At 52.1% G+C, this 14,960-nt stretch overlaps 1 protein-coding gene across 2 annotated transcripts; it reads left to right on the plus strand.

The window, feature by feature from the left end:
- The first annotated feature begins 159 nt into the window (after positions 1–159).
- Positions 160–14,299, plus strand: GANAB (glucosidase II alpha subunit). 2 transcript variants are annotated; one of them, XM_037517693.2, is made up of 25 exons: positions 160–239; positions 3,507–3,611; positions 3,737–3,845; positions 4,097–4,224; positions 5,047–5,226; positions 5,724–5,789; positions 6,515–6,584; positions 6,756–6,843; positions 6,930–7,026; positions 7,271–7,451; positions 8,035–8,188; positions 8,662–8,897; positions 8,979–9,105; positions 9,200–9,279; positions 9,474–9,617; positions 9,713–9,809; positions 10,090–10,191; positions 10,345–10,588; positions 11,696–11,760; positions 11,950–12,026; positions 12,137–12,211; positions 12,383–12,496; positions 12,617–12,729; positions 12,858–12,958; positions 13,055–14,299. In XM_037517693.2, exons 1-25 carry the CDS (start codon positions 196–198, stop codon positions 13,162–13,164), a joined length of 2,907 nt encoding a protein of 968 aa, XP_037373590.1. In that variant the 5' UTR covers positions 160–195; the 3' UTR covers positions 13,165–14,299. The 2 variants fall into 2 exon arrangements, with proteins under 2 accessions (XP_037373590.1, XP_037373591.1); XM_037517694.2 differs by lacking the exon at positions 5,724–5,789 and having other exon boundaries at positions 13,055–14,298.
- The last annotated feature ends 661 nt before the right edge of the window (positions 14,300–14,960 follow it).

Genomic DNA, 14,960 nt, shown 5'->3' on the forward strand with positions numbered 1-14,960 from the left:
TCCCTTCCCGCCGTCTAGCCCCGCCCTGACCACGCCCCCTACAAGCAATTGGAATGCGCGCTCCACCAATGGGACAACCGCCCGACGCTTTCAGGCCTGGCCAATCAGAAGGCCGGAAGAGGCGGGCGCTGAAATACGTGGCTCAATACGCGGGGGGAGGGGACACTCGGGGTCAAGGAGCAAACCCGGCACAAGATGGCGGCGGTGGCGGTAGCGGCAGTGTCGGCGCGTAGGAGGCGGTGAGGAGCCCGGAACTCAGGGGCGCGCCTGAACACCCCCGACCCCCCCAAAGCCCATATATCTCCTCCTTGTGTGTCCTCCTGAGACTGGCCACCGCCGGCCTCGTGAGAACCCTTTGTTTCTCTGGAGGCGGCCTCCTCGCGGTACATCCGCGCGGTATTGGGGGCCCTTGCTTCTGGGGGCTCTGGCCTATCGGTTCAAAAAGGCCTCAGTCATGTGCTCTTCTTGGCCTTGCCCGCTCTCAGCCTCCGCCCTCCCTGGTACTTCGCGGCGGTTAACGCTGCTGCCTCCTTCCTGCAGTGCACGGGGCCATGGGGGCGGGGGACGGGACGCGGCCCGGCCTCTGGGAACGCGTCCCGCTGCCCCTCGACCGAGCGGGGAACGCCTACTCCCACTACTCTTAATTCCCCTTATCCCGCGGAGCCACGGACCCTGCCCTGCCCTGCCCTTGTCTTTTTCACGTGGCTACCAGCCCAGGCTTGTTCGGTGTTCACGGTGGCTGGGCACGACTGGGGCAGAATCCACTAAGTCCACAGTCTGCCCGGATGATGTTGCTCAAGCACAACATGTAATCGAATGGTTTGGTCTGCGCTCTCGAGTTTGTCGTATATAAAGGTTCGAAACAATCACCAGCGGCAGAAATCATTTACCAGCACCTAACGGACATACTGGGGTGGAGAGGCATGTACTGTTAGCAGCGGTGAAAGAAACATGCATCTTAAACTCAACTCTGAAGCAATAAATGGGTGCACTTCCCCTCTGCTCATTCTTTACTTTGGCTTGTGACCACTTATCATTCAGGGCCATTCAAGGCATCTCTGACTTCTGAGAACCTTCCAGGAGTCCATATCCGAAAGATCTTACAGAAATCCTTTTCTCATTGGAATCTCTTCAAACCCGTTTTATAGATTGTGCAAATAGGACTCCGAAGGGTTTAACTCACTGTATCTCTGATTATTGTGACTTTGGGCAGGTAGACATGGGGTCAGTGGCTCAGGGTGCCTGCTGCAGTCACTCAGGACCTGGACCCATGCCTTGCTGTTGAGTTTTCTGGTAGCATTTCTTCTGGTTTTCCTTCTACTTGTGCTTGGCCTGTTAATTCACAGTGTCTTTTTTCTTCATCTTTCTGTCTGACCTGGCTTGCATTGCATATTCTTCTGGAACTGAAAAGCTTACTCAGTTCTGTGATCTCCTTCCTGGTGATTCTTTAACTTTGAAGTAGATACTGAGGTTAATGCTGGACACCATAGTAGTAAGTTCTTTTCTTTAGTTATCCTAGTAGCACGTTGCAAAGTCTTATTGCTTAGAAGCAGCCTGTGTTTTTTGTTTGTTTCTACCCTGACTTTCTTTAAGTATTTTCCTGGACCACTTACATCAGTCATGGAGAACATGTTTAAAATGCTGATTCCTGGGGCCTGGGACTTTTCATTTAGTAATCATTACAGGTGATTTGTTTTTTAAGGATTTTTTTTTTTATTTATTTCTGCATCAAGAACTGGGTTCTAGGCTAGAGGTGTTGGGTGAGAGGATTCACCAGAGACAGAGTGGGGAGCAGAACATACGGAAAACCTGAAGTACAGTGCTCAGGGGAGCAGCGGGTGAGACAGGAGAGGTCTGCTGTGCCATTTGTGGGTTAGCTACCTGGCTGGGGATCAAACTCAGGCCTTAGCAGTAATAGTGCTGAGACTTAACCCCCAGGCCAACAGGGAGGCCCCTGGAGTAACTTTGAGGTAATGGTCCTCTCAATAAGACAGGCCTGTGGGTGATTAGTGTGCTGTGTGGTGAAATACATGGGTCCCAGAGTTAGGCAGAGCTGAGTTCAGTCCTACTTTCACCCTTACTAGCTGTCCAGTCTTGGATGAATCATTGAACCTCTTATGCCTTAATTTTCCCTTCTGGGAAAAACCCTAATCCTGCATTCACTCCCCACGCCCCCAGGAAAAAAAAAAAAAAGGGAGTGCCCATAAAGAGGCAGTGACCATAAAGAAGTGATTCTGAATCTTGGTTGTTAATTAGAGTTGTTGAGGCTACTTTTTAAAAACTTTGATTCCACTTCAAGCCAGTTAAATCAGAATCTTAGGCATTGATGCTTTTAAAAATTGCAGACATAGTTGAAAACTAGGGCTATAGAGCAGTTAGCCAGAGCTCTGTGGATATATTGGGACTCATTACACATTGGCTATTATTCTTTTCAGGCATAGGAGGTGATGGTGGTGACTTAATTTGAAGGTACAGGAGTGGAAATCAGAGAAGGGTGCCTAGGATGTGAGGCATGTTAGGACCCTGGAAACTGTGACCAGCCTGCTAGTGGAGGGTTGTAGCTCCACCCAGGGTCTTGTCCAAGGAAAGGCAGGACTGTTACCCATATGGGCACCACCACTTCCCCAGGGACTGGCTTTTACTGTTCCTCTCCTCTTGAGAGACTGATGTAATCAGAGTCAATACCAGGGTCTCTTGGGGCCCAAGATCCTTTGTCTGCTTCTTCTGCCTTTTAAAGGGAAGGTCTGACTGCTCCTTAGGTATTGCTCTATTTATTTATTTATTTATTTATTTATTTAAAGAGTTATTTATTTATTTATACAAGCACTGGGTACAGTCAGAAGCGCGGGAGGGTTAGAGAATTCACCAGAGTCAGAGCAGAGAGCAGAGCAGGCAGACTGATGAAGTACACTGCTGAGGGGAGCAGCGGGCGGCAGGAGAGGTCTGTGCGCCATGTGGGACCCTCACCCTGTGGCCGGGGATGGAACCGGCGCTGCAGAGGCTGCGGGCAGCTTCGCAACCCAGCATTCAACTGCTGGCACCACCGGGGAGGCCCAGCTCTTTTTTTTTTTTTTTTTTTAAAGATTTTATTTATTTATGCTTACAAGAGTTGGAGTGCAAGCCAGAAATGGGTTGGGCGGGGGCAGGGAGAGGATTCACCTGAGAGAGAGTGAGGAGCAGAGCAGGCAGATACACTGAAATGCACTGCTGAGGGGAGCAGCAGGCGAGACAGGAGAGGTCTGCTGCTCCATGTGAGTTGCTCCCTGGCTGGCCAGGGATTGAACCAGTGCTGCAGTAGCTGCAGATTGCTTCATAGTGCTGACACTTAACCCCTGCACCACCAGGGAGGCCCAGGTCTGGCTCTTAACCCCATGTCAACTCTGCCTTCTTTCTCCCCTCTTCCTGAACAGTCTTGGAGAGTTGTGGCAGGAAGAGGCCTTTACAGAGGCGGGGCCCTTTCTGACCTGATTGTTGCTGATTGTTCTCTCTATCCTTTTTCTTCTTAGGTCTTGGAGAGGTTTGGTGCTGGCTTATTTAGCCCTTTTCATGGGAGCTGCCCTTGCTGTCGATAGAAGCAACTTCAAGACCTGTGAAGAGAGCTCCTTCTGCAAGTATGCTATTTCTGGGAGAGTGGGACAAAAAGTAGGGTAATGTAGCAGGTGGGGTAGTCCTGGGACATTGCAAGTGAGCGAGGGACATTGGGGTGCTCTCCCAGCTTTTAACTTTCATTTGGCAGGCGGCAGCGAAACATACGACCTGGCCTTTCTCCATACCGAGCCTTGCTGGACACTTTGCAGCTTGCTCCTGATGGCCTCACAGTGCACATAATCAACGATGTCACCAAGGTCAGGGGAGAAGAGGAGTTTTTGGGGGGCAGGGAAATAACTAAGAGGTAATTTGGCAAGGGGGGCCCTATAGCCAAAGTACTGTCCCATCCTAATCTTGGAACTTTTGCTTTATGAGGAATTCAGATCGCAGGTCCCTCAGGCAAGGAGCTAGGAGGAGGAGGAGATCCCTTGGAGGAAATGGGTTTGGAGGAGAACATTCCATGGTATAGCTCTCTCCTCTCTCCAGATCCAAACCTCTGCTCTTACAGGTGTTACTGGTACTGGAGCTCCAGGGGCTTCAAAAGAACATGACACGGATCAGAATTGATGAACTGGAGCCTCGGCGGCCCCGATACCGTGTGCCAGATGTGTTGGTAGCTGAACCCCCCACTGCTCGGTAGGTTCTTCCTAAGAAACATCTGTCTCCATGACTCTTCTCCTTCCTCATGAGCCTTCATGTGCAGCTGCCTTTTCCACTTGAGAATTACAGCACATTGCCTTTCTTGGCCTTTCCTTATCTCTTCTTCTTTTTCATTTATTTTCTCTTTCATTTTCATTTATTTACTTACTCATTCATTCAGCAAACAGATACTGCTTCCTTTTCTGTGCTAGGCTGGGCTGGGTGCTGGCTGTCCAAGAGAGACTAGATAATAAGACACAGATCTTGCCCCTCCAGGATGCAGTGTCTTCTTCCTCCCTCCCCTCTCCCTTACTTTCTATCAAATATTCAGGCTCGGGTGCTCAGATTCCTGGGTCGTTATGCATGTCATCATTGTTCTATACTCTGTGTACTTAATTTAGACAATAATATAATAAGCCCTCTATCCTGTAAACCTTTTGCCCAACCCAAACATTTACCTCTCAGTATCTGGTACCCCCGACTTTACCAGAGATGATCGTTATTCCAAAGTTTTTGTCATTCTCCTGTTTTTGTTGTTAAACTGCATCTTGTGTATATGTGTATAAGCACATATGTATCTACTTGGATATATGTGTCTTAGTGACTATCTTCTGAGATTTCCTTTCTGTCTGTGACTTTAACTATGTTGCATGTATCTCTGGTAATCTGTTTTTGCTGCTCAATAATACTATGGTCAATTTGTCTGTTTCTGCACCATTACCCCATAGCCTGCAGCTCTTAACAGGTCCTCCTACTTTTGAAATGTAGCTGCTCTTGGCCCTTTGCACTTCCTTTTATCTCTTTCGCTTTGTTTCCTAGGCTTTCTGTCTCTGGCCGTGATGACAACAGTGTGGAGCTAACTGTGGCCGAGGGACCCTATAAAATCATCTTGACAGCGCGGCCATTCCGCCTGGATCTGCTGGAGGACCGCAGCCTTCTGCTCAGTGTCAATGCCCGAGGACTTTTGCATTTTGAGCATCAGCGGGCTCCCAGGGCCTCGTGAGTACAGAGTTTGGCACTAAAGGGGACCTAGTGTGAAAAAGCCTAGGGGTGTTGTGGGGTCTTGCACTCGGTCCCTGGGAGGAGACAGGGTGGCAGGACAGCCAGGTTGGGACTGGGGGCTGGGAAAATCTGTCAGGGAGGAAAGCGGATCTGGGTTGCAATTGTCTCCATTTCTTGTGCAGCCTAGGAGGCAGTCACTTTTGTCTCTGAGCTGTATTCTGGGCACCTCCTCCTGGAGGCCTGCCAGGTCTGCCTTTACCTCTTCCCCTCCTCGTACCATCACATTTCCCAGATTCATTTTCTTTCTGGTTTTTTTTTTTTTTTGGTTTGTTTGTTTGGTTTTGTTTTTTGGTTTTATTTTTGGTTTTGTTTTTATTCTTTTTCCCCTCCCCCCCACCTCTGGAAGTTTGTCGACTGAAACTCACTTTTATGTTTCTGTTTTTGTGTTGGTTTTGTGCCTCCTTTCCCCCTGCCCTTCCCATTTCCTGCCCCAGTTTCTCGGATAAAGTTAGTCTCACGCTCGGTAGCATGTGGGATAAGATCAAGAACCTTTTCTCTAGGTAAATCCATGGCCACTGGTACTGTATCTGTTCCTCTTCCCTTACCCGCCCTTTATTCTAGCCTCCAGGGAAAGGTGCCCTAGACCCTTCCATGCTCTGCCCGCCACTCCTCTGTGTATCCGATCCCCACTGCCCTGACTGGGAGCCCCCTGGGAGAAGGAAAGTGAAATGTCAGAAGTCCTTAAGGCATGTGGGGAGCTTCTTGCTTTGACAAAGTAATGGGGAGATGCTGCCTATTTCTGGGGCTCCTGGCTCCAGCCGAGGCACACGCTGCTCTGGGCAAAGCCGCAGAACCTTTTATTTGAGTCCCTGCACATATCTGTAGAGACTTAGACTGTTATGGCCGACTTGCCTTTGTAAAACCCTTGTGTTGGGCCAAGAGTTTGGGGCCTAGTGAGAGCAGTTTGGGCCTGAGTCTCAGGGGAAGCAGCAGAGCCAGGACTGGCATTCTGATCTGGGCCTTGGACCTGCCTCTCTCTTCTGGAGCACTGGCAGAGGCTGGTGGTTTGGGCCCGTGTGTGGAAGACACCTCCTGGTGGTATTTACTCCTCATTTCTCTCACACCCTATGCACAGGGATCCCTCTCCAATCTTTAACATTCAGTCCCTTCCTCCGATGCCTTCATTCCTTTGGACCCTTGGCTCTCTATTCCCTCACCCCTCCTTCCACTAGCCCCTCGTCCCTGCCCCCTCTGGATTGGAGCAGACAGCTCTCCTACCTTCCAGGCAAGGATCAAAAGACCCAGCTGAGGGCGATGGGGCCCAGCCCGAGGAATCACCTGGGGATGGTGACAAGGCAAGTCGGTGGGGGGTGGTTGAGCACAGGGCTGGCTGGGAGGTTGGAGGGGAAAGGCCCACTAGATACTTGAGTTTTGTCTTTCCATCAGGGATGGGATTTAGGAAAGAAGTGGGGAGGAGAGAGAGAACTGGTATGTGATTGGGTAGTGATCTGCTTTCCTCCTCACAGCCAGAGGAGACCCAGGAGAAGGCAGAGAAAGATGAACCAGGAGCCTGGGAGGAGACATTCAAAACTCACTCGGACAGCAAACCCTATGGTGAGGGACTGTGAGAGTCTTGGGGGTGAGGGCGCAGGCCCATGCCAAGCAGAAGCTCTGGAGCTCGTGGTTTGCTCTCCTTCCAGGCCCCATGTCTGTTGGTCTGGACTTCTCCCTGCCAGGCATGGAGCATGTGTATGGGATTCCTGAGCATGCAGACAGCCTGAGGCTGAAGGTCACTGAGTGAGTCTCCTGGCATCAGGATACAGGGGGAGGGCCGGGTAGAAAGTCAGGATGGTGGGAATGTGTGCGTGCAGGCTGGGTAGTTGAGATTGGCAAGCTTCACCTCCTGTGCCTGCGTCACCTTTGGGATCCGGAGATTCTTCCTTGAGAAAGGGCAGAGTGCCAGTTCTTAACCCTCACCTGTGTTTGTGAGGTGGAGTTTGTGTGTGCCACAACCTGAGCCGGTCTGTTTGTCTCTCTGCAGAGGAGGGGATCCATATCGCCTCTATAATTTGGATGTGTTCCAGTACGAGCTGTATAACTTCATGGCCCTGTACGGATCTGTGCCTGTGCTCCTGGCACACAGTGCTCATCGGGACCTGGGCATATTCTGGCTCAATGCCGCAGAGACCTGGGTGGACATATCCTCCAACACTGCAGGGAAGGTGAGTGAGTCTTCTGGCCTCCACCCAAGTAGGTGCGCTCCGGCATTAGCTTGCAGAGGCTGGTGGGAAAACTTATTTGGGTTCCTGTTCAGGGCTTGGGTTTAACAAGGGGAGGTAGACCGGTGACACAGGGACTGCGAGAGTCTTGAGGGTGAGGGCACAGGCCCATGCCAGGCAGAAGCTCTGGACGTGCTCGTGGAGGGCAGCGTTGTCCTTTCTGATGCATTGTCAGACCTTTTGAGTCCACTCATTGTATGCTAGGCGCTTTTCTAGGTGCTGGGGGTATATTGCTCAATTGCTCATTGAGCAATATACCTCACTCTCAGGGAGGAAGATAGATGTTAACCAGGTAACAGAGAAGGAAGATGAGCTCAGTGGTGATGAGTGTTAGGAAATGTAGTGAGGATGGGCCGGTGCTACCTAGCTTGAGTGGCCCAGGAAGGCATCACTCAGGAGAGGATATTTAACCTCAGCCCAGAGGGTCTAATGAGACAGCCCTGGAGGACTCTGAGTACCGCTGCTTTGCCTTCGGGTTGGGGACTGTGAGGGCGGGTGTTGGATCTCTCTCTGCTCCCCTCTGCAGACCCTCTTTGGGAAGATGCTAGACTACCTGCAGGGCTCTGGTGAGACCCCACAAACAGATGTTCGCTGGATGTCGGAGAGTGGCATCATTGACGTCTTCCTGCTGCTTGGGCCTTCCGCCTTCGATGTCTTCCGCCAGTACGCTAGTCTCACAGGTATGCCACCCCACGCTATCATTCGCTGGCTTCGTTTTGGCTCGTCTTTTTTTTTTAAATATTTATTTATTTCGCATACAAGATAATGGGGTATAGGGGAGGGGTGGGTGAGAGGATTCACCAGAGACAAAGGGGGAGCACAGTAGGCGGGTCTAATGAAATACACTGCTGAGGGGAGCAGCGGGCAAGACAGGAGAGGTCTGCTGCGCCATGTGGGTCACCACCCTGGCCGGGATTGAACTCAGGCCATTGCAGTGATAGTGCTGAGACTTAACCCCTAGGCCACCAGGGAGGCCCAGCTCTTGTCTTCTTGAGAGGAGTACTGCATTTTCAGAACTCTGTGCCCCAGCCTGTTTCCTAGCCCTGTACTATTTAGCCACCCCCTGCTTTACAAGTCTCCCTCAATTTGTGGGTGTCATTGACCCCAGGTTGGGCCTGACCCTATTGTGACCCGTCCCTCGATGAACCTGCAGGGACCCAGGCATTGCCCCCGCTCTTCTCCCTCGGCTACCACCAGAGCCGCTGGAACTACCGGGATGAGGCTGATGTGCTGGAAGTCAGTCAGGGCTTCGATGACCACAACCTGCCCTGTGATGTCATCTGGCTGGACATTGAGCATGCCGACGGCAAGCGGTATTTCACCTGGGACCCCAGCCGTTTCCCCCAACCCCTCACCATGCTTGAGCACTTGGCTTCCAAGAGGCGGAAGGTAAGAGGATGGCAGCCCTGGTGGGCCTCCTTGGGTTAGTAACCCTGGAGAGTTCTGACCACTCATGTTCCTTGTCCCCAGCTGGTGGCCATTGTGGACCCCCACATCAAGGTGGACTCTGGTTACCGTGTGCATGAAGAATTGCGGAAGGAGGGTCTGTATGTTAAAACTCGTGATGGCTCTGACTACGAGGGCTGGTGCTGGCCAGGTAGGTTGGGCCAGAATTGAGGCGGAGGTGCTTGGGCCACCGACCGTTCCTTGGGATTGCCCCTTGTGGGTTAACAACCATTCTCCACTTTTAGGTGCAGCTAGTTACCCTGACTTCACCAATCCCAGGATGCGGGCTTGGTGGGCTAACATGTTCAACTTTGACAATTATGAGGTACGGCAGGACCACCCTCCCTGATTGCCTCCGAGTCAGCCATTCTGCTGGTCAGCTTTGGGTGGCTGTTTATATTGCTATCAGGGTCTTGTCTTGGGAGGACCCTAAAAAATGCTTTCTGGGACCCTAGGAGCTCTCTGCTCTGACTCTGTCCTTTTCCTCCCTCTGCTCCATTTTCTTCCTTGTGTTCTCAGGGCTCCAATTCTAACCTCTATGTCTGGAATGACATGAATGAACCGTCAGTGTTCAATGGTCCAGAGGTCACCATGCTCAAGGATGCCCAGCACTACGGTGGCTGGGAGCACCGAGATGTGCACAACATCTATGGCCTCTATGTGGTAAGGGGCTAAGAGAGTGAGGGCCAGGGAACAGGTGACACATGATAGCTGGCTTTTGTTCCTCACTGTCCCTCCTCTCCTCTCTCTCCACCCAGCACATGGCGACTGCTGACGGGCTGGTGCTGCGCTCTGGGGGCATAGAACGCCCATTTGTCCTGAGCAGGGCTTTCTTTGCTGGTTCCCAGCGCTACGGTAAGATTGTGAGGAGAGCCATGAACTAGGGCCTTGTTCTTGGAGAAGTCTGTCTATGCTGTGAGCTCTGGGGGCCACCCACTGCTTCCTCACAGCTGTGCTTGTTAAGGGGAGCTACAGGGGTGGGGATGCAGACCCCATTCAGGCCCTTGTGAACGCTGCCACCTTCGGCAGCACCCTGGGGTCCCCAGTGCAGATGCAGATGTGCTTGGCTGGAGTGGTCAGCTGTGTGAAAGCTGAGCCCTTTGACTATCCACAAGCACCATCCCTCTGTCCTCAGGAGCCGTGTGGACTGGGGACAACACTGCCGAGTGGGAACATCTGAAGATCTCCATCCCTATGTGCCTCAGCCTGGGGCTAGTGGGACTGTCCTTCTGCGGGGGTGAGACGGGGACATTTGGGCTCTTGGTTTGGTGGGAGAGGGCAAGGCAACAATCACATCACCTGAGTCCAGGCTGGGGCCTTGGGCAGCTTCTTAGACTGCAGCTCTCCTGCACCCTTTTGTCCAACCTGCTTCCTCCTTCCTCTCTCCCAGCGGATGTGGGCGGCTTCTTCAAAAATCCAGAGCCAGAGCTGCTTGTGCGCTGGTACCAGATGGGTGCCTACCAGCCATTCTTCCGGGCACATGCCCACTTGGACACAGGGCGGCGAGAGCCGTGGCTGCTACCTTCTCAGTACCATGACATGGTCCGAGATGCCTTGGGCCACCGATATTCCTTGCTACCCTACTGGTACACCCTCTTCTACCAGGCCCATCGTGAGGGGATTCCTGTCATGAGGTAAGGCAGTCTGTTGGCGTCTGTCGAGTGGCTGAGGTGGGGGCTGGGAACAGTGGAAACTACACTCCCTTGTGCAGGGAACTTCACTCACCAGGAACTTGTAACCAAGAGAAGTGTGATTTGAAGATTAAGGGTAAGAAAAAACTAATGAACAAAGAGCGGTAAACATTACTGGGGGCTTCTGATATAGTAGCCATCCGTCCCAGTCCCCAAAACCTAAAGCAAGTGGGACAAGTGTCCTGACCTTGTGGAACTTAAAACTTTTGGAAGGATGATGATATAAGTAAGAAAATTGCCAACAGTGACGAGCTCTTTGGGAGGAAAAGCCAGCATGGGGTAATGGAATTACCTTTACCGTTGTTCCACAAACAATGCTTTTGAGAGGAGGCTGTGTGAGATGACTGACAAGAGAGATGGGCGTGTGATGGCAGTTCTCAGTTGAGACTGCAAGTACAAAATTCCAAATGAGTTTGTTTCAGGAATAGAAGAAAAATAGAAGGGAGAAGGAATCAGAGAGAGTGGCAGGAGATGAGGTGGGAGAGGAAAGTGCCTCACCCTGAAGGCCTTTCAGCCCAGAATAACTGCAGCCACCTCTGCAGGCTGTCTCAAGGACTGTTGTGCAGAACAGCTTCAAGAGGAGTGGGAAGGAGGCAGGGACCTGGGTTAGGAAATTCACTGACTGGACCAAGGTTAAGGGTGTGCACTGAGGCCTGAAGCTGTGCAGTCTGGCTGCCCGCTTCTGGCTCCTTCCCCCAGATGGTTCTTTTTTTTTATGCATACAAGAACTGGGGTACAGGCCAGAGGTTCAGGGAGTGAGAGGATTCACTAGAGACAGAGAGGGGAGCAGAACCAAAAAACAGAAATACACCACTGAGGGGAGCAGCGGGCGAGACAGGAGAGGTCTGCTGTGCCATGTGGGTAGCTCCCCGGCCAGCCAGGGATCAAACTCATGCTACAGAGGCTGTGGATAGCTTCACAGTGCTGTGCTTAACCCCTTGCGCCACCAGGGAGGCCCTCCCTCTCATCGTTCTTATCACCAGTTCCCAGGATGGTATCTTTGACTTATGCCAACACTTCACATGTCTCCTTGTCCTGATTCCTTCCTAGGCCCCTTTGGGTGCATTATCCACAGGATGTGACCACCTTCAGTATAGATGATCAGTTCCTGCTTGGTAAGAAATAGGGGGGCCTGTTGGTGGGTTGGGATGGGACTGAGAAGTAAGCATTTGTGGGAGATTTGTCTGTGGATGCCCAGGGCTGGAGAACTGAGCGAGACTGGTGATGCAAGGGGGCAGGTGCTTTGGTGCTTCCTGTCTGGGAACCGTTCCCCTCAGTTTAGAGTTGATTCTGGTGTGTTTTAGGGGATGCATTGCTGGTTCACCCTGTATCAGACCCTGGGGCTCATGGCGTGCAGGTCTATCTGCCTGGCCAAGGGGAGGTGAGTTAAGAAAGGGCATAGAGGGGAAGATGGTGGAGGCCAAATGGAGCAACTACCCTGGGGCCTTGTGCATCGAACCACCAAGAATTTATCTTCTCTGCTGCCCACAGGTGTGGTATGACACTCAGAGCTACCAGAAGCATCATGGTCCCCAGACCCTGTACCTGCCCGTGACCCTAAGCAGTGTGAGTGTCCTGCCCAGCTGCTAGCTCCATCCTACCTGTTTCCAGAAATGGGGAGAGTATGCTTTGGGGTCTAGTGCCTAAGGGGCACTACTTAGTGGAAAAGAGAAAAGATGCTGCAGGGTCCAGGGCTGAACAGTGGGGCAGCTTCATCCCAGCACTGCTCTCCTCCAGATCCCTGTGTTCCAGCGCGGAGGGACAGTTGTGCCCCGGTGGATGCGAGTGCGGCGTTCCTCAGAGTGCATGAAGGATGACCCCATCACACTTTTCGTTGCTCTCAGCCCCCAGGTGGGTGCATAGGCAGGTGCCACCTCCTCCGTGTGCCTGCCTGCCTCGGATTCAGTCCCCGGGGGTGCACCCCTCCTGCGCTCCTAACGCAGGCTCTCATCTGCCCTGCTTCCTGCTCAGGGGACAGCACAAGGAGAGCTCTTTCTAGATGACGGGCACACGTTCAACTATCAGAATCGCCATGAGTTCCTGCTGCGTCGATTCTCCTTCTCTGGCAACACCCTTGTCTCCAGGTAATGAGGGTCCCGTGCTTCTTGGGCCGCCTCTGAGACGCTGACTACTCACTGGCTCTGTTCGTCTCCTCCTCCCTTCTATTCTGACATCCTCCTCTTTGATGAGCATCCCTGTTTGCTCCCTCCAGCTCAGCCGATCCCAAAGGCCGCTTTGAGACACCCATCTGGATTGAGCGGGTGGTGATCATAGGGGCTGGGAAGCCTGCAGCCGTGGTACTCCAGACGGAAGGTGAGTGATCTGGCACCAGGTGGGAGAGGCGAAGCCGCCCTGGGGCTGGATGCCTGGCCTGTGCCTGACAGTGCAGCTTGCTTTTTCCTCCCCCAGGATCTCCTGAAAGCCGCCTGTCCTTCCAGCACGACCCTGAGACCTCTGTGTTGATTCTCCGCAAGCCTGGCGTCAATGTGGCATCTGACTGGAGTATTCACCTGCGATAACGCAAAGGATGTTGGGGAGGGCTGCAGGAATGATGAGAGTTGTTCTTCCTTTGCCTTGGAATGTGACCCTCCCCAGACTCCACCTTTTCTTATCCTAAGACCCAGACTCTATCACCCTCTGGGCAAAATGAGAGGGTTGTCCTTGGGCTCTGAATTACTCTTGTGATCTCTTGACCTTTCCCGCCCCCTTGGCACCAAGTCTTTCCCTTCATGCCCCAGTACTGTTGCTCTAACTGGAGCACATTCACCTGTGAAGACGTGGGGACCACAAGACCCTTGCTTTCCCTTTTTTGGGGGGCCCTGAATTTCCTCTGGACCCTGTCCATTCAGATCTCTGTATTGAAGCCATTTCTTGGAAGATGAGGGCGGTGAGCTTTAGGGCTCCTTTCCTGGTTCCCTTGCCCTCCCCACCAAATTGTTTTCCCTCCTGGTGGTTCTTTGTCACTCCTCCCCTGTTTCTGCCCCATTGATAAGGGTTGAATGGGTCAAAGGAGGTTGCTGGAGAACTCCTGGTCCCCCCTCCCTAACCTTTCCTATCCTCTCCTCTCCCCATTCCTTCTAGAGCTGCTGCAGTTCTGACAGGGGCATGTCTGCCTCCCCTGTCCTTTAGGGAAAAGAAGTTTCCATTCCTCCTGTGAGGGAATGGACACTAAACTTCTTTGGATCCCTTTTTGTCCCCTTGAGGGGCATTCAAGATGGAGAAATCAGTTGTGGTTTCATCTAATCACGTCACCTGTATTTATTGCTGGGAGAAGGCTAAGGGTGGGGGGAGATGATCATGTATACCCAGGGTTGGTCTGAATCCCTGGGTGGGGGTGGGGGGAGAACTAACTAGGGATGAGGGGAATATTTGTGGGAATTTTTTTACTTCCTCTTGGCCCCCAGCTGTGACAGGTTTTGATAAAAGGAGAAAAAAATAAAGAGATAAACCATAAATAACTCAGGTGTCTGGATTCTAGTTCTGGCCTCAGCCATAAACCCTAGAAGCCTGCAGGCCTCGTATTTTCATTTAGCTTCAGCATAAGGCTCTTTGGTTCAGCAAAATGAGTGAATACAAGCCTGCAGCTCGCTAGATGCCAGTTTTTTCATAGCCCAGCCCAGCAAGCTCATCAGATTTTAATAAGGCCTACTTGGAGGAGTGGCCGCCAGAGCTGATAGGGTCTCTCTAGTATTGAAATAGCTGGAGGGTCAGATGCTGTCACACTGAAGGCAAACGGCATTTTAAAGTCGCCATCGTTTTGATAAGAGGAAATAGATTTTCTTTCGTAGACCACGCGTATTACAGATTATAAGAAACTTGGGAAATGATGGCTCAGGAGTGTCGGTGGGGAGGTAGGAGAGGTGTTCATAGAATTGCTCAGCTCAGCAAATATTTCCAGTTAGTTTCCTGGGAGAAAGCTCACTGCCTGCTGTCTCCACCCCCAGCCTTGTCATCTTTTTAAGAAATTGCAAGGCCGCAACTACATAACTTTTGTCAACATAGTTACCTATAAAATGGAGGTAATAAATACCATGTATCGCAGAGGATTACCGTGAGAATTAGAGAAGGCAGCCTGCTCGGGTCCGGCACGTGGAAAGCCCTCGATTTCATTCATTCGCGCGGCGAGTGCGCTGCGCTGCGCCTGCTGGAGGGATGAACGCCGGAAATCGGCACAGGGGCTGGAGTTCCCAAGCGATTCCGAGTTCAAAGGGAGGCGCTCCAGGGCGCACCCACGTGCTCCCACCAGGGCTCCGGACCGCGGGCCACGCCACCTTGAAACGCGGACGTGACGTCACCACTCCCGTGGTGCCCAGGT

The sequence above is a fragment of the Talpa occidentalis genome, unplaced genomic scaffold, assembly GCF_014898055.3.
Source record: "Talpa occidentalis isolate TD23 unplaced genomic scaffold, MPIMG_talOcc4v2.1 talOcc4.17, whole genome shotgun sequence".
NCBI classification, from domain to species: Eukaryota; Metazoa; Chordata; class Mammalia; order Eulipotyphla; family Talpidae; genus Talpa; species Talpa occidentalis.

Coding starts and splice junctions, on each gene's coding strand:
- GANAB (XM_037517693.2), top strand. CDS start 196: ATGGCGGCGGTGGCGGTAGCGGCAGTGTCGGCGCGTAGGAGGCG. Junction 6,585..6,755: donor CACCTGGGGATGGTGACAAG/GCAAGTCGGTGG, acceptor TCCTCCTCACAG/CCAGAGGAGACCCAGGAGAA. Junction 9,280..9,473: donor TCAACTTTGACAATTATGAG/GTACGGCAGGAC, acceptor TTGTGTTCTCAG/GGCTCCAATTCTAACCTCTA.